The 21,886-nt window shown below is 38.8% G+C and overlaps 2 protein-coding genes and 1 non-coding gene across 4 annotated transcripts in view; 2 read left to right on the forward strand and 1 right to left on the reverse strand.

Annotated features, from left to right (window-relative positions):
- Positions 1 to 333: 333 nt before the first annotated feature.
- nasp (nuclear autoantigenic sperm protein (histone-binding)) lies at positions 334 to 6,290 on the reverse strand. 2 transcript variants are annotated; one of them, XM_061737228.1, is made up of 14 exons: positions 6,130 to 6,289; positions 5,737 to 5,787; positions 5,531 to 5,644; positions 4,037 to 4,117; positions 3,542 to 3,645; positions 2,781 to 2,839; positions 2,644 to 2,714; positions 2,496 to 2,569; positions 2,209 to 2,397; positions 1,853 to 2,025; positions 1,643 to 1,723; positions 1,494 to 1,565; positions 997 to 1,122; positions 334 to 503 (listed from the first exon to the last, which is right to left on the reverse strand). In XM_061737228.1, the coding sequence occupies exons 1-14, from the start codon at positions 6,165 to 6,167 to the stop codon at positions 465 to 467; spliced, it is 1,272 nt and encodes a 423-aa protein (XP_061593212.1). In that variant the 5' UTR covers positions 6,168 to 6,289; the 3' UTR covers positions 334 to 464. The 2 variants fall into 2 exon arrangements, with proteins under 2 accessions (XP_061593212.1, XP_061593213.1); XM_061737229.1 differs by lacking the exon at positions 997 to 1,122 and having other exon boundaries at positions 6,130 to 6,290.
- Positions 6,291 to 10,649: 4,359 nt separating this feature from the next.
- trnar-acg (transfer RNA arginine (anticodon ACG)) lies at positions 10,650 to 10,722 on the forward strand. The gene has a single exon. It is a non-coding gene; the product is annotated as a tRNA-Arg (tRNA).
- A 1,539-nt stretch (positions 10,723 to 12,261) lies between these two features.
- The window catches only part of LOC133457862 (glypican-5-like), a 75,219-nt gene continuing 65,594 nt past the window's right edge, over positions 12,262 to 21,886 (forward strand). Inside the window, exons 1-4 of the mRNA XM_061737230.1 lie at positions 12,262 to 12,504; positions 14,405 to 14,566; positions 19,158 to 19,705; positions 21,428 to 21,610. Of these exons, the coding sequence (XP_061593214.1) occupies positions 12,327 to 12,504; positions 14,405 to 14,566; positions 19,158 to 19,705; positions 21,428 to 21,610 (1,071 nt within the window). The 5' untranslated portion in view covers positions 12,262 to 12,326. The remainder of the gene's footprint in view (positions 12,505 to 14,404; positions 14,567 to 19,157; positions 19,706 to 21,427; positions 21,611 to 21,886) is intronic.

The raw sequence follows: 21,886 nt of genomic DNA on the forward strand, positions 1-21,886 counted from the left end.
CTAAATTTAAAGTTACTATAGACATATTGTTGGTGCATGTGTGTTTAAAATCCTTCTTGGACAATATAGTGGTCTGTTTTGGATGCAATCAAAATAACTTCTGCAGTCATTTTGAAGGGTCAAATTTGTCAAAATAAATTTAAAACAGCCACCATGTCAAAGCTCTGTAGTGGCCACTGGAGGTTGCCATAATGCTGTCTGCCATTCCCTGAAAACTGCGTGGCCGCAGTTGAAGTTTCTGCTTTCACCCAAACGAGGCATTTACCATAAAATGAGAACTGACAAAAAAAAACAAAAAAAAAAAAACACAAGACTGAAACAAGCATACACCTGCAAAATTTTTTATTTTTACTACAAGTATACAAAACTTGACAAATGTGGAGAAGTTATTTACATAAAGAAAATTGTGGAGGTCTGGACAGGTAAACTGCTGGTTTCAGAGCTCAGGAAGAAGTTCAAGACGATCACGCTGATGACTCGACAGAGGCCGACTGGCTGGCAGGCTGCAGGGAGAAATAAAATAAATATAAGTATTCAATGAACACCCACGATCCAGGAAAAGGTTTAAATTTCAGGAGAAGAATTCTGCTGAATGCAGGTTATTCCTCCTTGGCTGTTAAGTCACAAGAAACATTTCCGTGTTTCGTCTGAAAACGAACGTATTCAAGCATGATTCTCCAGGAAAACAGTCTGCTCCAGCCACTGACGCACACTGCAATAGAGCAAAATTCAGCACACCGAGTATAGCACCGTCTTGAAGTTATGTAGCCGGCCTAAATGAGCAGTTCAGGTCACACCTTAAATTAAAATCTGAAAAACTGATTGTGACGAGACCTTCACAGACAAGGATTCTGTTCCATGGTGCATCATTAAAGATTGTTGTAGGACTGAAACTTAACATGAAGCACTGGGTGGGCAGTCAGTCCATCTAGATTAGCAGAATCACAACACAATTGCAGGATTCAAATAAAAATCAGAAACAGGCCTATCACTCGCCTCCTGTGAATTTCCCTCCTGAACTCCTTTGCTGGCACTAGAGTCACCGCTGCCATTAACTGTGGTTTCCTGTTTTGCTTGTTTAGCATCTGTGTCCTTTACTGGGCTCTCCTCGTCTGGTTTCCTCTGTGTGGAAACAAAACCAGGGCATGGGGAGAATAGGAGACTGAATGCGTCTGCAAACATTTCAATTTGTATTTAAAAAAGGGAAGGGAGAGAAAAAAAAAAGTGTATTTTTCTAAATGAAACAGCCAGAGCCAGTTATATTAATGTCACAAATCATGCGCACAAGTCAGCCTGTAATCAAATCTAGTACAAACTGACAAATCACCTAATACGCAAAAGCCAAGATTCCTAGAACCAGAGAAGCAAACATTACAGAGACCAGTAATACACATGGCCCAGTCAATGTTGTCCATTGTAGTTTAAAAAAGTATTTGAGAAAATGCAGAAAAACTACAATTAATAGAAAATGACATCCATTTTGGGGGTCTCACCTTTTTCCTGACCAGGTGAGAAATGTTAGACACCGCTTTTGAAGATGAGCTCTCAGATGCTTTAGCTGGGCTCTGAAAGAGGAATGTTGCGTTAGATTACTCAAGATTTGTTTTGTATGTACAGTCAATAGCGTGAGCATAGTCATTACCTGGCTGGCTGTGGCAAATGCAGCCGATGATGGACCACCATTTTCATGGAGGAATGTTGATGATGAAGTTGAGGCACCACCCTTCAAGAGACGAGTTGGTTACCCAGAAGTGAAATTGTATTAATCTTTCTTATACAGCTTCTGATAGATGTTAACACGGCTTTACATTCCCATGTTCGGAGACCCATGATGATCCCGTCATGTACTTACTAGTGTCTGCTGGATAACCTGCGAGGCAGTATTGGCCATTTTCTGGCTCTCCTTTGCATCTTCCACCTTTTCCTTGATGTCAGGCAGGAGCAGCTTCAGCTCTTCAACCTCATTTTTCTCCTCTTTTGCACCATCACCCCCTTCAGCCGCTTCTATAGCCTCCTGTAGTTTGGCTACACAAAGTGGCCAAGATAATAGAATGTGGTAATTACACTTGCTTGGATGGCAACCATGAGTAATGAGGAAAAACAAAAAAAAAAAAAAAAAAAAAAAAATCACACACCAACTGCTGCAACTGAAAAGTTTTATAATACGTTTTCACAAAATGAAACTCTGGAGTCACCAAAAAGTCTTACCTAGGCGGGCCTCGATCACCTCTATCGATCTGTTAAAGTGCTGTATGGCCTGGCTGTACTGGTCCATGTAGCCGAGTGTTGTAGCAACGTGGTAGTGGGTCTCAGCAAGCAGGCGGCTGTGGGGAGGCAAGTGCTTCAGCTGCAGGGCAAGACACTCCTGAAAGTCTTCTAGTGCCTGTGGATAGTTGCCTGAGGATTAAAAAGCAAGAGAAATTTAAAATAAGTGAAAATGTTGAGATTAAGTTATATTTAAAAGTTTACTTGGGACTGAGCTTTGTGTCACTTACCCGATTCAACACTGACTTCTCCAAGTTTCAGATATGCCTGGGCTGCCATCAGCTGGTCTTCTTTACCTTCTTTTCTGTAGGGATGGAGAAATTTAACAACCATAACACAAGGCCAGCCTCTCTCTCACACATACCTATCTATGCTTACTTCTTATAGATGACTTTGGCAACTTCTAGCATTTCCCATGCCAACTGTAAATTCCCAACATCATCCTCTTCCTGAAAGGTAAAGAAGTTGTCAAATGCTGAGATTGAGTCACTGCAAACCTTCACATGGGGACTTACCTTCTCTTGGCCATTTCCATCCCCATCATCCTCGTCATCATCATCAGAATCGTCATCACCTGAAACAGTACACATACTAAGAACGCGGAACCTGATGAAAGCGCTCTAAAATGTTCCAGAAGTGCAAGATACATTTAATCCAGTTTCTCCCTTCACCTTGTGAAACAGATGTCTAACCAAAACTTTCCTAAGCCCAGACACACCAGTAGTGTTTTGTAACCAAAACTCTTCTACCCTCAGAGTCTTGTTCAGCCTCTGGGCTGGATTCTTCATCATTTTGCTCTTCTGTCTCTTCCACCACTGCTTCTTTTCCTGGAGATCCTCCAGCCTCAGCTTGCACAGGAACATCTGGGTCCTCAGTTTTGTTCATCTTGGCTTCCTGGACTGAACCCTCTTTCTCATTTCCAGGAAAATTAGAGGGTTCCTCTGAACCATCCGCACGCTTGACTGGGACCTTTGCGTCATTCTCTTCTTTCACCTCTGCGCCACTCATCTCATCTTTAGATTCCGGCTTCTCTGTTTCAGCCTTTTTCTCCTCTGCCATTGCATCGACCACCTGCCTTCGTAGCTCGTCTCTAGTTTTCTCTGCACCAGAGCGGCAAACCGTTTATAATTTAAATACGCATAAATGAGCGATTACAGCCACAAGAAAGTAAAAACAAAAAACACAGAATTCCCCAGTTTAGTCAGTTGATAACTGTTAGAAATCTGCATCTTGAACAGAATTATGTGTTAATTGGGCAAACATTTCATATACCCACCATCAAGGTTGTCTGCACTCTCAATATTTGGGTTGCTGGGCTGGTCCTCTTCTGATTCTTCTGGGACTCCCTCCAGGGCATTACCAAGGACACCGTTTTCCATCCTATAAAAACGAGGACAGATACAGGTCAGGTCCATATATTACGGAAAGATGCAACATTAGTTTTCAGCATACTTCCTTATAGATAAAACCCGATCAATTGGGCGGCATTTGAAAACCAACTTTTCCAGGTTGTAGTGACTTTTTTTTAGGTTAACATTGACCTTCAAACTTGCATTACAGACCAGTCTGCCAAGGATTTGAAGGTTTTTACCTTTTAAAGGCAAACATTAATACAGCCATCCACTTTCAGGTTTGCAGTTGAACTTAAAAATGTGTTAACTTTGCAAGTGTTTGGGCAGTGAAGAAACTACATTCCTTCATCTGCATGAGGATTTTCTCAATGCATTTTCAGTTACCTGTATTGTAAAACAAACAAAAAAACATGACAAACCTTGCAAGCTCTAGTAGAGACTTCCCACAAAGAAAGGCAGCCTCCCCACACTCGTATGCAGTGTCTCCATACTTCGCAGCCCTTTAATATTGAACAGAAACAAAGGTGAAAATTAGAAAATGCAAAAATAAACCACATAATAGGATACAAAGTAGAAGTGGCCTACAGAACATTGCTAGAATTAAGGGGATTCTGTCTAAACAAGACATGGAAAAACTCATTCATGCATTCATTTTCAGTAGGTTGGATTATTGCAATGGCATCTTTACAGGCCTGAACAAGAAATCAATCAGGCATTTGCAGCTGATCCAGAACACTGCCGCCAGAGTCCTTACAAACACCAGGAAACTGGACCACATTACACCGGTCATGAAATCACTACAATGGCTTCCAGTGAGTCAAAGGATAGTTTAAAATCTCACTGCTGGTCTACAAAGACCTGAATGGTCCTGGACCAAAATACATGGTTGATCTGTTAGTTCCTATGAAGCTCCCAGACCCCTGAGGTTCATTTTTTTTTTTTTATTTTTATTTAACCTTTATTTCACCAGGAAACAAAAACTCGTTGAGATTAAAAATCTCTTTTACAAGAGGGTCCTGGCCAAGACAGGCAGCAACACAGTAACATGACATATGACACGACACATAACAAAACACAAAACACTGTAGACATTACTCATAGCATTTGCAGGCAGAATTGGACATTTCAAGATCTTTCAGGAGCGATTTAAAAGCATTAAGTGAGACCAGCTCTCTGACATTCAAGGTGTTTTGCAGCTGGTTCCAGGAGGAAGGCGCAGCATACCTGAAGGCCTTCTTTCCCAGCTCAGTATGCACTCTAGGGACAGATAGTAGTAGACGCTCCTGGGAGCGTAGATGGTAGCCTCCTGATTCTTTACGGTCAATGTATGACTGTAAATATATTGGAATCAGACCAAGTATGGCCTTGTAGACGAAAATGTACCAGTCATCTGGATCTGGTTTGTTGTGTGTCCCAAGAACCGGAACCAAGCAAGGTGAGGCAGCGTTCAGTTATTCTGCTCCTCACCGATGGAACAAACTTCCTGTAGACCTGAGGTCTGCTCCAACTGTCAGCTCCTTTAAATCAGGGTTAAAAACATTACTGTTTACTGAAGTGTACTCTTAAATTAAATACTTACCTGCTGTACTCTACTGCCCTTATTTTTAAGAGCTTGTGCTTTTTATTATTTTACTTATCTAATTCTTAATTTTTTCAATCTTATTTGTTATTTACCATCTAATTATGTCTTGCTGCTTTTAATGACAATGTAAATCACTTTGAATTACCTTGTGTTGAATTGTGCTATATAAATACATTTGCCTTGCCTTACAAATCTTTAAAAATGCAAGCAGCAGCAGCAAATTTAACCATTTAGTGTCACTTGTGCTTCAAAAGGGGACCAATATTCCAGCTCTGGTTGTCTGTTGAACTGTTTTAGGCACTTTTCTCTTTTTTATTCCCCCAGAACTCACAGCATGCCACAGGCGTCCTGGAAAACAGTGACAGCAGAAACCACATCTCCCATCACAAGGTGCCTTTTCCCCGTCCCGATCAGTTTCTTTGCCTCCTCCATAACATCCCCGGAGCTGTAAGAGAAACAAGTATATGACATAAATAAATAGGTTACTGGTGGATGCTCGGATTCATTGACGAAAGCAGAAAAGTTATGGACACTCACCTGTTTGGTTCTGCAGCAGCTGCTGCTGACGAGCACGGCTTCTCCTCCGCACTGCAAAAACATACAGATTATAGCAAGTTTAACCCAAGCCGTGAATTTGAAGTTCGAGTTTATACAAGTAGCGAAAGACTGTTGTTAGCATTCTAGGGCATGTTAGCCAGTTAGCTTCCCAGGGGGTCAGTGGTGGTAATAACAGATCCTGCTGGCATCAGTCCACACCGTCAACACCCCAGACAGTTTATACAGTGCTACACCGTCTATACGTGCGAGTTATCACTATTTGGTGTAATTGGCCGCTTTAATGCAGAGTCTCGGACGATAACCGTGGTGCTAAGCTAAACCCCGGTTAGCTGCGTTTTTCCCCCAGAGAGACAAATTATAAGTGACTCTTACCTCGCAGAGCCCGATGCAGCGGATGTCTCCTCAGGCATTTTGACAAGAAATCACGGGAAAGACGCGGACTGGATGAGCTGCTCTGCAGTTAGCGCCGCACAGACAGACCTCTTGAACAGTCTCGTTGGCGCGCTTAAATAGCGCCAAAAACAGCGCTTTCTTCCGCTCACTTCCGCTGTGGCTGGAACGCGGGAGATTGCTCTTAAAGGGACCGCAGCCCTTTTTATTTGTTTATGTTATTTTAACTTATTGTTACAAAGAAAATACAACAATAATGCATTCTTTTAAGGTAAATGTATTTAGAAGAAAAATGTATAATTATTACTACTACTACTACTACTACTTCTACTACTACTTATACTACTACTATGAATAATAATAATAATAATAATAATAATAATAATAATAATAATAATAATAATAATAATACTACTACTAATATTAATAATAATACTACTACTAATATTACTACTACTACTACTACTACTACTACTAGTAATAATAATAATAATACTACTACTAATAATAATATTACTACTACTACTACTACTACTACTACTACTAATATGAATAATAAATAATAATAATAATAATACTGCTACTACTACTACTACTACTACTACTACTACTACTAATAATAATAATAATAATAATAACAATAATAATAATACTACTACTACTACTACTAATAATAATAATAATAATAGTAATACTGCTGCTACTACTACTACTACTACTACTAATAATAATAATAATAATAATAATAATAATAATACTGCTACTACTACTACTACTACTACTACTACTAATAATAATAATAATAATAATATTACTACTACTACTACTACTAATAATAATAATAATAGTAATACTGCTGCTGCTACTACTACTACTACTAATAATAATAATAATAATAATAATAATATTAATAATAATAATATTACTACTACTACTACTACTAATAATAATAATAATAATACTAATATTACTACTACTACTACTACTACTAATAATAATAATAATGACAATACTACTACTAATAATAATAATACTGTACCAGACGCTTTTATCCAAAGTGACTTACACCTTATTTACCTTCTGAAATTATGTATAAAACGTTTGACATTTGAAACAATGTTATTTTTCGCTCTCTGGTTTTACAGTCTCATAGGTTTTGCAATTGCGATTTGGATTTTTTTAAATTGTTAAAACTCAACGTTACTAATAAAAGTCAAATTAAGATCCTCAAATCTCCTTTCCGGACTCTTTATGTGGTAACACCACTTCAGCGTTTTGCATGCACATTCAATGTTGGATATTATTTTCCAGCTCACGTCCCCCTTTTTCATCCGCTCACTTTTGCAGCCGGTGTGCTGACTTGAAGCTGCATTTTGGGTTTTTCGTCCTGTTTCTGGGGCCATGCGGGTGCCTGTCAAGTTTCGGATTTAAAAATACGGGAAATTTTCTGCCACCCGCTGTCCCACCAGCCCAACCGAGGACCAGTATGTTACATTTTAAGACAGATTTACGAGAAAAAATAACTACCTGTCAACCCCTTACAAACTACAATTATGTGCTCATAGCCTGATAGGCCGACCTTTGTTGACACTGAAATGCTGTGGACATTCCTATGTTTGTAATTCCTATAATGAAAACACAAAGCACACTAAATTTTCAGTTTATATACACATTTATTGTCTTCATTTGTCTTCTGATTCTGATTAACAACAAATTTAATAATTGCTTTAATTGCAATAATTGTTCTGGGTTTCTTGAAATCGCCTAGAGACAACTTTTATTGTAAGAGAAGCTATGCTGAAACTGAAATTCCCCCATGAGGGATGAATAAATCTATCCATACATCCATCCATCCATCCATCCATCATCCATCCATCCATCCATCCATCCATCCATCCATCCATCCATCCATCCATCCATCCATCCAGCCATCCAGCCAGCCAGCCAGCCAGCCAGCCAGCCAGCCAGCCAGCCAGCCAGCCAGCCAGCCAGCCAGCTAAAACCTTTAAAACTTAAGACGTTTCTGCCTATAGTTTGTGTAAACTTTAGTGTGTTAGAGCCAGTAGTCATAGCTGCAGCCATAGGACAAGACAATAACAGTTCGTCTCAAACATAGCTTTTCCTACGCTGCAGGGGGACTCCAACATAATCTGCTAAGCGGTGCCCATCACCCCTCTTTCTCTTTCCTTTCTCAGTTATTAATTAGAGTATCTCATTACTATAATTATTTTCCATTGTTCCTGTAGTTTGTTGTGCTGGCCTGCCCCCTCCTTTCTCTTCTATGCATGTTTGCAAGCCAGAGCTTCAGGAGCTGCATGCTGCCCTGCAGTTCCACCCTCTGATCACTGCTTGCTTCCACCTGTCTGTATAGATGTCTCTGTTGGATACCTACTGACATCCTGACCTGCAGTCCCTCCCCTTGACCACCTCAGTGTCTGCTGTCTACATCTAGTCATCCCTGTAGTGCACCAGTTAGCCATTGTGTCTGTGTCTCTCCTTTCTCTGTTGTTCATTCTCTCAGTCTGATTTCTCTTCTCTTGCTCTGACCAGCTGACCTCTGGAGGTCCCTCCTTATAATCCAGGTCCTGCTCACAGTTTCTACCCTCCTATAGGAAGGTTTTCCCTTGCCATTGTTTGGCTTCAGGTTTTTCTCCCACTAGGGGAGTTTTTACCTGCCATTGTTTATGTTCTGTTTATGTAGTAATTGGTCGGGGTCATGTTCTGGATCTCTGGAAAGCGCCTAGAGATAACTTCTGTTGTAATAGATGCTATATGAATACAATTGAATTGAATTGAATTAAAAGGTGGAGGTGATGGAGGAGTACAGATACCTGGATCATTACCAGAATGGTAGACCAAACCGAAGATATATGATGTATTTCTTTTCAGGAAAAGAAAGACAAAACAAACAATAAAAAGATACAATACTCCCGGAGATGGATTAGGTCCTTGAGTTATACTGGCTAACTCATTACATGAGCAGAAGTGTCCTTCTATTGTTTTATTTTTAATTTATTCATTTTAATTTCATTTTCCATGAAAATTAATCTTCACCCGCAACAAATTGAGAACCTTTAAATCGACGTTAATGTTTTTCGTGGTTGTGAGAGCCAACCAAGTTCTCGTATGCAACCAGGATATGAGTTCAAACACCAATCAGCGATCATATCACCCCTAACAAACATGGATTTGACCAATCAGGTATGAATTGAACTAGAAATAAAAGTTAAATTACAACGTTTTACCTTTGTGTAATGTTATATTGCTTGCAATAAAGATTATGGTATATTTCTGGCCCCGACAGAGGACACTTTTAGGCTACTTTAAGTCCAGATAATTATGGCAAGCATAAGACAATCAGAGGCTATGAAAAATGACTGTTGACTGTTTTCATTCTTTATTTCAATTCAATTCCCAAATTCATCACTTCAATACTAGGTCTGCAAACAATCTCCATCCCACCCTTTTCAGGTCTGCTTTTTCCCAATTTTCAATTAGGTTCAGAGGTCCTCTTTATTGGAACACCTTACCACACCATATTAGAGAATGCTCAAGTACAAATCATTTCAAAAAACAAATCACAACATTTTTGCTAGCCCAACTTAGCAAAGCTTAACCATTCAATTTAAGTACTTCTCTGCACACCCTCATTAGATTCCTCCTTTTTTTTTCTAGTAATTTAACTTATTTTCCTTAGTTGTCCTAGGTTTTATATAGTGTATATTTATATAGATGTATATAATAGTTGTATTTTCTAGATATTGATATAACATTTATGTAATATTTATATTGTCTATATACTTATATGGATAATTATGTAATAATATGCATGTTTACAGAGTATTTATATAGATTATATTTATATGGATATTGTGTAGATATAATACTGTAATAGCAATAATGTAAATCCATAGTGTTATAAAGGGGTAGGAACTAGGAAAAAGTGTACACTTCTTCCTACTCCTTTTTTTCGAACATATGTTTATATGAAGATTGTATTTCTTTTTTTATTTCCTTTTTTTTCTACATACTGTTCGTCTGTACTTTTAAAACGTTTGTATATTTTTGTGTGCATATAAACTAAACTAAACTAAACTCCTATCCCCGGAATGCCCAGCAGGTGGAGCCCTTGTTAAACTTTAACACATTTTCTTCTGACGCACTTCGTCTAAAGTGACTGGAAATGTCCACTAAGTTTTCTTTTTTAAAGCATGTCCGTGCTGACTCATACTGCACAATGTTTCCTGACTTTATCATACGTTCTTCTTTTTTCCAATTTACATGCACATTCAGCGCGGACCGACTCAGTTTGTCAAGAATGGCCGGTGCAAAACGAAGTCGTGGAGAAAACGACAACGTTTCGCCCTTTGTCAATAGTGAGTTTACTATTTTTCTGTGTGGTGAATTCAGTCGAATGACACAAAATAAAAACTATGTGAAGAAGTTTATAACATTTTTTCGTTTTAATTTTTTTAGAGACCTCGAAAAAAATAGATCCGTACGGGCCAGTGGCGCAATGGATAACGCGTCTGACTACGGATCAGAAGATTCTAGGTTCGACTCCTGGCTGGCTCGAATTTTTTTTTTCTTTTAATTTCAAAAAAGTCAGAAAACGTTATTTACTACGTAATAAGTACGCGGTTTGGACTCTGTACGCAAATATGACTATATTAAATTATAACTTCTTTGCTAATCAGTATTTTAACGATGTTAATTACAAAATAATGGTGCCTGAACGCATCATGTGAGCTTCGTCAATGCAAACGCCGAGGGTTCGAGCCTCGATCATGCACGTATACATATACCTTTGTGAAGATAATAAAAATAGTTTCCCTCAAATTATTCACAAGTGCCCTGGTTTAGACTGATAAGCCTCCGAGTTGTCAAGTTTTGGTGAATCCAACTTGAAAAAAATATCTGTTACGCACTATGCGAGTTCATCACAGTGTGTAACCTGATATGAGGTTGCTTACATTCAGTACTGGAGTTGAGGGGGGATGAGGGGGGATGGCATCCCCCCTGAAATAAAAACAGTCAAAATCATCCCCCCTGTAAAACTGCCATCCCTCTTTTCCATCCCTTATGTCATTTCATCAATGAATGTGGTTTTACTGCTATTTCAACATTTAGAGTCATCACCAGAAAATAACAGCAGAAAAAAAACTTATTTGAAAATTTTCACCTGTTTCAAGTAAATTTTCACTTCAAATTAGTAGGAAAATCTGCCAGTGGGACAAGATTTATCTTCTTATTACAAGCAAAAAAATCTTGTTCCACTGGCAGATCTTTCTACTTATTTCAAGTGAAAATCTACTTAAAACAGGTGAAAATTGTTGTTTTTTCCAGTCATGAGTCTTGTTTTAAGTGTAATGAGATTTATTTTATTAAAATGAGACATTTTAACTAGAAATAAGACAAATATTCTTGTTAAGATTTTAAGTTTTTGCAGTGATCCATTTTACTTATCCTGTGAAGGACAGAGTCATATTGATAAGTTCAGAAAACTGTTTTTTTATTGTTGTGTTTTGATGTATTTGATGTAAGCCCAGTGGGTATTTAAAGCTTACAAAAGGCTGCATTTAACTGCTGCTGTCATTCCTGCAGTATTTCTGCAGGTGTTTTGGTCGGTGCTATTATTTGTAATATATTATATTATTTGTAATCAGCACAAATTATCTGTCCCCATATGATGAAATCCACCATCCCCCCTGATTTTTTTTTACAACTCGAGTACTGCTTACATTGTGTATCCAATTATTTTCACCTGTTTCGTTTCCATATTCATTTTCATATTTTACTTTTTAATGGAAGAAATTGCGGAACGAAAAGCATGTTAATTGCATATCCCCAATTAAACAGCCTAATTGAGATGAGCGAGGGCGGGAGTGTGGGTGAGAGGAGGGCGCTCAAGCCTAAATTATGGTTCCGCGTTAAATTGACGCAGGGCTACGGCGTAGGTTACGCGGCTACGCGCAAAGGTACGGTGTGCGTCGACGCGTACCTTACGCCGTAGGTTCTGCGTTGGTGTAACGCGGAACCATAAATCAGCCTTCAGCCTGACTGTGGTTCTCCAGACAGGCTTGTGGCTGCAGATGAAGTTTTCAGTGATACTGCACAGTGGGACTTTCAGGAATTCCTATTACCCGTCCCAGTCTCTACCGTCCAACTGACATGACGCGATGCTCCGCGCAACTTTACAAAACGTGGACTTGTTTTGGGTAATTTTGCTGTGTTTCGTTGCTCTGCCGGAGGCTGGCCCCAGATCAGCCAACGCAGACAGCTGCCATGAGGTGAAGACAGCTTACATGATGCGTCAAATAGGCCCAGTGGAGCTGGTGCCAGAAAGACCAAGAACAGGTCAGTATCTGTTAAATAATATAATATTAGAATTGAGATGAAAATACAAGCACATTTTAGATTATTAAATGTACATACAATACAAAAAATAATTTGAGTTTAATTATTTGCATACCTTTCTTTTATATGGCTATTACTTTACTTATTTTTATTTGTTTTGGACAGACGTTGTGCTTAATATTCCACTCCTTTTTTTAACTTTGCAGAAATTAAAGAAAAAAACATGTAGTGACTTGCAGTGTTTATTAAATATACAGTTAACATTTTTTTTTGCAAAAAAAAGATTATTTTTCTCTTGCTTCTTCAATATTGTTATTATTTTTCTCCTTTTACATGAGCTTATCAAGTACGTTCTACAGTTTATGCTACTCATTTGCAGTTTTTATCTCCACACTGCTGTTCAAGGATGCAATATTCAGCTTTCAATTTATCCAGCTAAGAAAAAAGAAGAAAAGAAAAGCCTCGTTTGGACTTGTCGCATTTGCATGTCTTAGACCACTTGCTTTGTAAATGTGGGGCTAAATTCCAAGAAGGGATTATCTCTGTGCTGCATAGATAGATATTTAATGAGACAAGGGGGAGAAAGGCTATTTCTGCTAAAAACTGCACCTAAAATAGCCAGGGAGATTAATTCCAGAGCGGTTTAATCAATCTCTTTGGCTCATCATGATTTGAGTTTTGTCTGTCCTGTGGGACTTAAAAGTTTGTGGAATGGATGATAAAGGAATTGGCTTTTAATTCAACACTGAAATATTTAAACTCCTTACCTCATTAATTTATGTAGCAAATAACAGTAACTATATTACTTCTCAGGTTTTGTATTTGCTGTAGCCAAAGTAACCAGCTAAAGCACTGTAATAGTTGCAAAATGTAACTGTTATTACTGCATAAACTGGCAGTTTGTCATGTTTGTCATTGTTTAAAATATACTCCCATATTAAGTTTACCAGTGTCGAAAAGGGTTTCTGCCAGTTCAAGCCAACAAGGATTCTTCTTGTAGTTTCTTATTGTCATCAAGGATCAAACCCTCTATCAAGGAAGAAGACTGAGGAAGATACAACTTTTACGTACATTTTCTACATAGATGGCTGGCTTTTCTGTCAATGAAAATGGATCATCATTTAATTATAATTTTACTAGTATTGATAAAACATTTTTTTAATATAATTTCTTCAAACGTGCATTTTCAATCTAACCTGCAGTCTGAAATGTGAATGTGAAATGCAGCATAGCATTTCCAAGAACAGCTATGTCAGTAAAGCTGTCCATTGTGATAATAAGAATAGGCCAAGGTGCCACAGGTCTGGTGTTCATGTGAGCCACATAGCTGCAAATCCATTCCTCTCATTTCTCTCTTCCCCTTGATCCCAGTCAGCTGCTCGGCAGCCAGGCTCACGGGAGTCTGTCAACATCAGACTGCTCTACAGACGTTGGTGCGAGTGTGAAATGTTGCCCACTGCTCATGTCTTGCTGTCAGCGCCCAAAAGGCTCATTGTATCTTAGTTTTGTGAGGCCATGAAGGCTCACAGATTCTTGAGTTAGCTCACCAACTAACGAGAATGAGTCCTCTTAACAAAGGATTGCTTCCCCAATTAATTTGTCAGTTTGGGATTTTATTTGAGGGAATATTTACTACCTTGCTCTCATGATCTTCCATCCCTAGTGTTGGCAAAAGCCACCAACATATACTTGGACTCGTTTTATCACTTTAATGACAGTTTGTTGATGAAACTAGCTCAAACAGCTACAGTTGACATCATGGCAGAGGTGAGGAAGAGACTCACAAGAGTGAGCTTTGGACAGAGTTAGAATAGCAGCTTACAGGCGGCCACTGAGCGATTCATTGAAAAACTTCCCCTGTGGTGATTAAGTTGGTAATCAAATATGTCTTGTTTGTCAGGCGAGTCTCTCCGAGTGTGTGGACATCCTGGGCCCAGCTGCTGTACCAGTAAGATGGAGGACAACTACATGGCTGCTGTTCGCAGCGAGACGCAGCAGAAGATGCGGTCGTACAGCTTTGAACTCAAGTACCTGATTGCTGGAAACAGCAAAGCCTACCAAGGTAAGCAAGAAAAGAAAAGTAAACGAGTTAAAAATGCAAGAATATATACATACATTAATTTATTATTTTTGGTTTTAGGGAGAAATGCACATGAACAACACTCTGAAAGCTAAAACTGCTTTTTAAATGTTTTATTTGTTTCCTTTTTTTATCTTAATCTATTTCAAGTACACAAATAGTTTTTTGTTTTCTTTTAATATGATTTTAACTCAGTATTTTTAGGCTTTTGAACAAGTTTCTGCATTTACCATCTTGACTTTGAGGAAGCTGCAATTAGAAATTCAAAAAAGTGTATTTTCGATTTCATGTTGCATCATTTTTACAAATAGTAAAAACAAACAAAAAACATGCAAGTCCAATTTCATTCATTAAAGCCGTTTTTTTTTCTCTTGAAGTCGTACATGAGCAACAGTTCGCCGCTTAGATTTATCACCATCAAACACTAACTGTCAAATACAAAAGGCCGATTCAAGAGCGTTAACCAAATTGGCTTTCATAGCAGTGGCAATTTTGATGGTTTAACAGTTCTGTCAAGAGCCCGCGGCCCCTCTGTCATTCTCACTTTGTGTGTTCATCATGAAATAGCTAGTTTGTGTCAGGGTGGTGGTGCGAGGCCAGTTTTTTTTGTGAGGCGCCGCAGTGGCTAGCCAAACAAACAACTGATGTTCGATTGAGTCTTTGAGGAAGCAAACTCTCAGAGGGAGCAGCGGAAAACGTTGTTACAACACCCTGCTCTCTTTCTCTGTCTGTCTGTGTCGTTTGCAATAAACAGGTTTTGTTCTTGACCAATGAGATAGCGAGGGATGAAGAATGTTTACATTCAGTACGTATCCGCAGCAAAGTGTTGTTGCCCTGGGCAACAGCCGGTCTCTAACAGGCTGGTCTGAATAGAAGGAAGAATACTCTGCTTGTCCACTTGTCTCTCAACGCTATTCACCAGTGTGTGTGAGAAAGTGTGTGTGAGACCCTGGGTTTGTATGCGTTTGAGCGCATGAGGCTTCCTCTTGCTGCGCGGAGAGATTATGAGCCTGGTGGAGTTGATGAAACGTAGCAGACAGACATGGCAAACATGGACCACTATTTTACTTTCTTTGGTCTCGCTGCCATCCTACGCCCTTCCCCATCCTCCCCCCGCCAGAGCTACGTCTGAATACACGGAGGCTCGGTTTCAGTTGCTATTTTAGCCGAATGGATGGCTAAATCATCCATGAGTATAATTAATGCCAAACACCCATAACACAAAGAGGGGCGGAATGGGGCCAAGACCACAAAAAGGAAGGGGAGATGGGCCCAGAATTTCCTGCATGAGCTTGAAATTTTGCAGGATTAAACTATGTGATTTCATCATTAAAGAGGTCACTTCTTGACTTAAGTGACCATTGAAAAATGTTATAATGAATGTAATTATAATTAAGTATAATCTTCTGAAAAAGCATCAGGCATTTTAGTTCAGAGGAGATACATTACATTTGGGTTGCCTTCCTCAAAACAGTGGAAAACAGTTAGAATTTAGATGAAAATACAAGCACATTTTAGATTATTAAATGTACATAAAATACAACAAATAATTTGAGTTTAATTATTTGCACACCTTTCTTTTATATGGCTTTTTCTTTACTTATTTTTATTTGTTTTGGACAGACGTTGTGCTTAATATTCCACTCCTTTTTTTAACTTTGCAGAAATTAAAGAAAAAAACATGTAGTGACTTGCAGTGTTTATTAAATATACAGTTAACATTTTTTTTTGCAAAAAAAAGATTATTTTTCTCTTGCTTCTCCAATATTGTTATTATTTTTCTCCTACATTTGGGTTGCCTTCCTCAAAACAGTGGAATAGTTTAAAAAAAATAATCAAACAATTCATAATGACAGATTCTTCTAGAGACTTTTTTATAGTAAAAAAAAAGGTCTGTAAGAAATGTCTGTGACATGCTTTGGTGACAATATGTCCAAAAGTTTCATTTCAGACTCACTACAATATGTTCTCAATAACAGACAAATTGTCAGCGTGCGGAAATAGTATGTATTATCATCATGTTTTAGTATTTACGAAAAGGCCTTACAAGCAAATGAGGGAGAAGTGCTTTTTGATTAATTAAATACTATTTGCAAGACACCGATATTCCTCAACAGCTGAGCATGATCTCAAAGGATGCCCTCTCTTAAGCACAGTGATTATGACCCACTACCTAAACTGAGACAAGCCCAGAGTGGTTATAGTCAGGCTCTATTTACACCAGCTGGATTACTTGTGTGTGTGTGTTTAAATATGCCTGCATGCCTGCATGTGTTACTCATGGCATTCAAAGACCCTTCTGCCCTTGTGTCTGTATTTGGGTTGCCATTGCCGGGACGTAGGTATGCAAACACATAAAAGTGATACGCTGTCAGTGTTTCAGTCCACTGCAGCAAAACATCCACTTCCAGTAGCTAACAAGCTCCTCAGACAACTCACAAAAATCATCATCACAAAAGCCATCATCACCTTTGCTGACTGGTGATTAATAGATTCCCTTAAATGCTGTCGTCACTTGGAGATTTAACTTTAAATGGTGCAGTCCAAACATGACCGACCTGGAAAAATCATAGGTAAAAGGGTTTCTGTGTGGGCCAGGATGCTTTCTGATTGACATAACCCTTTTTTATTTGGCATCTTTCAAAGACAAAGGTTGTCTTTCATCGTGGACATATATCCTCTGGAAAAGGGACGGTGCTGTCTTCTTTATTGGAGTTGTTTGACGCAGGAAACACGGTGGATCATGAGATTGGGCCTCTCATTATCACCTCTCTAAAGATAACAGGATAGTGAAAACGAGCCTTGGCATGAATTGAATTAGAGCTATTTTTATTTGTATTCAGTCATTCAAAGTCAGTCCAAGGTCATTAAGGACATGATCGTATGACTGATATTCTGATATTCAGAACTTAAACAGTATTATGCAGTTGCTGCACATGTGTGCTATATGAAGGTATCTTACATGTGTGTTTAATCTACAGAATCCAACGTCTCTCTAGGGTAGGTGGATGAAGCAGTTTACTCAATAAATAAACAGCAGGCAAAGCGCCCAAAAGCACTGATATCATTAATTAGTTTATTAATGTATTTACTTAATTTTGCCTTATTATTTTAAGTGTCTTAAGGATGAACACCATGAACAAATGTGAAGTGCATCCTTGCTGGGATGTAAAACGGCTCTGTCATACTAAGTTCACACATTTAGTCCGCACAGTCAAGCACATTCAAAAATCAGGGCGTTTGAAGCAAAGCAAAAGTGTTTTACTTAAACTATAAAAGGGTTACGTAGCCCTGTATAAAAAACAAGTGGCTTTATCTGAGCATACTGTATTCTGTACTACATATAAGAATATAGTAACAAACTCAATACAGACTACCTATTGTAATTAAATCCAGTGGGCTTCACATGAATCTTACGGGATGATTAATGATGCAGAACAGAAGCAAAGGTTCTGTTGGACATCTGTTTCAGTTTTTTGAATTTTTATAAAAGCTTATATTTTGATTTGTGATTAATGATGCAGAACAGAAGAAAAGGTTCTGTTGGACATATGTTTCAGTTTTTTTGTGTTTTTACTCTGACCATGTGAGAAGGTTTGGTGGGAAATTTTTCGTGAAATTGCTTGCAACTCTGAAATAAGACATGGAGCCAAAGTCACACTATTTACAAGAGGTACAAGACAACAACACTGAAAACCACTGGCCTAATGTTTTGCAATATATTATTATTTTTTATTTGAAAGTATATACAGCACTCGGAGCAAGGCAGGGGAATAAGGAGATACAAGTACAAATGTGAATCTTCGTGAATATAGATGTACTGTATGTATCTCCATGAATATTAAACACAAGCCTCTGTTTTGGTGCTGCAGGTCACCATGTAAAGTAAGAAAAATGACTGTATCATAGGTGCAGATCTTTTAAAGTAATAATAATCAAAACATTAAGGAAGTTCTTAGCTTAAAAGTCCCAGAATATGCTTTTCCTGATATTTAAAGCTTTAACAGACTGTCTAGATTTTATTTAAAAAGGTACACGATTGATTTAGCAGTAGGATTCTTTAGAGCTTTTGCAATTTTTTATTTTTCCTGAATGATTTTCTGTCCACATGAGCAGAATTTGCATATGATTGATCCTCTAAACCCCAAGCTCAGCCCCAAAAAAACAATCCCCCAGTTGTCTCTGTCACTGTGACACATGACTGGGAATAACATCAATATGAATAGGGGTCAGAATTACGAAATATGGGACGTTTAAATGTAGATGTGAGGCCAAAAAATGCTTTTTTGTCCCTATATTGAAATTCTGAGCACAGTGAACAGATACAGTTGAACTGAATCAACTATGCAAGCTTTTCATTTTTGCAGATAGAACCAAACTTTCTTACCACGATACATGGTGTTGGCTAATCTGCTTGGTAAATTCCCATCCCTTCGTAAATATTTAGTTTTTATTCTGAAGTGAATAAGTAAGCGCGGTCTAACAGATATTGACCGTGTTTATGCAGATACATTCTGAATAGATGTGTTGTCTTAGCCCAGACTGCAAACTTTGTCTTTCTCTTTCGTTTCAGAGACCTTCGAGTCACTTGTTTTCTTCACATCTAACTTGACCAGCACCCTATTTGACAGCGCTTACGCCGCCCTCGCATCCGACTGTCGCCCCCTTGTGTTTCAGCTGTTCAGCGACATCAAGCGGCACCTTTCTGGAGACCCCGATACCTCTCTGGATCTCGCCGTGCGACGATTCTGCGATGATCTCTTCCCACTAGTCTACCGCCGTCTGCTCAATCCCGGGATCAGCCACATGTCAACCCAGTCCAAATCCGTTCATTCCACCAATCACGATGATTGTCTGCGGATGACGCGGCAGGATGTCGTCCCGTTCGGACCCCATCCTCGCCTCCTCGTCAGCAGCCTGTCTCGCGCACTCAGGCCTGGTCGAGCGCTGAGCCGGCTACTGCGACTGGCCGGAGACGTCGTGAATGCGACAGAGAAGATGACGTTGTCCCGAGAGTGCGGGCGGGGTTTGGTGAAGATGCAGTACTGTTCCCACTGCAGAGGACTAACACTGATACGGCCCTGCACCGGACTGTGTGTCAACATTATGAGAGGATGTCTGGTAAGTCTTTGTATCTGTGTGTGAATGTTTGCTTTAGTATAATGTTCTATCGCCACCGATACATGTCATCACGGGACTGTGCTTGCATGGGATGCCATGAAGATATGTGCTTGTCTGTCATTACATTATTAAAAACAAAAATAGTTGGATAGAACATTAAAAATAAATAAAATCTCATGAAAAACTAGTAAAAACAATTTTCTTGGTTATATACAGAAGTTGGCGAATAGTTGGAGTTTTTTTTATCATACAAATTAAAAAAAAAGTGGAATGATCTAGTATAACTTTGCAAAATAAAATACCCACCGCTTTCTACGATCAATAATTTACACGTTTGTTTTTTGAAAAATTGTAATTAGAACAAAGAACGTAAAACTGTAACATTTTCTGCCACTATGTAGAATCTTTACTATTTTGTTTTTGTTTTTTTTATTTGCATACGATCTAACTACATAGATGGACTCAAATGGTTTGAATGGATCTCCAGATTGTTAACCTTGATCAGCTGTAGCTTATAACCAGCAAATTCGTAGCTTTTAATTTTCACAGAACAAACAATTTAGTAGACAAAAATCAAACTGAGATGTGTGTGCTTCTGTGTGTGTTTATAAACATAAAGACCTCATGGATATAACTATAACTGCCACATCAGACTGTGGTCGTGAAGATGTTTCACCTTCTGTCCTGAAGGCTCCATTAGTTCGAAGTTGACGAATCCTCCACAGCAGAGGGTGAAACGTCTTTAAAAACAAAAGAAAAGGATGTCCAGTTTCCTTGTTTTTAAGCCTTTGAAAGTTATGCTGATGAAGATTCTCCGTCATTTGTGTCTTGGTATCTTAGCAAATAGGTAAGGGCCTCCCATTCAGTATGTACTGTAGTGATTAATATGTTTCAATTGAGAAAAGTTGAGTGTTTAGCATGTTGTCACTGGTAACGTTAATAACAACACTGGTCGTATGATGTATCAATAAAACAAATAAGCACAACAATGAACCACAGCACTCATTCAGAAAGGAGCTGCCGATCTGTTCCACCGGTCATCGTCGGAGGAAAAGCACCAGGTGGATTCTATCCCAGCCTCTCTTGTTGCAGAGGCAGGATAGTAGGTCGAGAGGGCTGGACTTATTTCAATATGCACAGTTCCATATGGGGCAAGAGTCGGTGGGCAAGGCCTGCAGCTCCGTGAGCAGTTTGGACATAGAGTCGGGGAAGGAAAGAGACGAGTTACAGAAGCAGAAAGCTGGTTGGGATTGAAAAAGATTGGATTGAAAAAGAGCCTACTTCATGTATTCTTGTTTAGGACAAATTAGTGAATTCTGGTGAGTTCTTTTTTGATAGTATTTACAGGGCTGTCTAAATGGTCACATTTTCACACTGGCAAATAAAGAGGTTTTTTCTGTCTGGGAACAGTATTTGTTCATGCATCTAGCAAAAAGAAATAAAAAATAGGAATAGGAAATAGATTATCTTTGGGGAAAAAAATGTGGTCGGGGAATAAACTGTGGTCAAAGATCACTTATACCGAGGATAAGTTAGATAAGACTTAATGCAGTGGTGCATCTTTCCCATCATCAACAAAAAAAATGATGGCAAAATGTGATCAAATGTCAATATCAAATATCCGTATGTGTGATTGTGGGGAAATGTTTCTGCCCTACTGGATCTAATCTGTCTGTCATCTTATATACCCCCTATGCTGCATCTTCATCTCTCTACTTCTAGGTCGGCGTATCTGAGCTGGGAGTCCCATGGGGAAGTTCAGTGGTGTTGCTCCAACGGTTAGCTGCTACTTTAGCCACCAGCAGCAACCAGAACAGCATGGAGTTAGCTCTTTTAGCCGTCCGAAACCACGTGAACGATGCCATACTGCACGCACAGCTGCATGGGCCGCGCATCACTGCCACGGTGAGCAAAATGCGACCATTGAACGGGTGATTGCTTTCAATCAACTATGTAATTACTTCGAGATTGAAAACCCTTTATAATCGTATCTATACAACTAATTCAATTAAACAAACAAAAATGTATGAGAAACACAGAACATCTCCACTAATTTCCCTCAAAATAAAGTCATTTCAATTTTTTATTAAGACTGTGTGAAACGCTGTGGGTTTCTTTAAGCCTGGTGGTGGGATGTTGATACAAAATCCTTGCACCTAGATGGGCTAAAAACAGCCTCAT

Source organism: Cololabis saira, chromosome 13 (genome assembly GCF_033807715.1).
Source record: "Cololabis saira isolate AMF1-May2022 chromosome 13, fColSai1.1, whole genome shotgun sequence".
NCBI classification, from domain to species: Eukaryota; Metazoa; Chordata; class Actinopteri; order Beloniformes; family Belonidae; genus Cololabis; species Cololabis saira.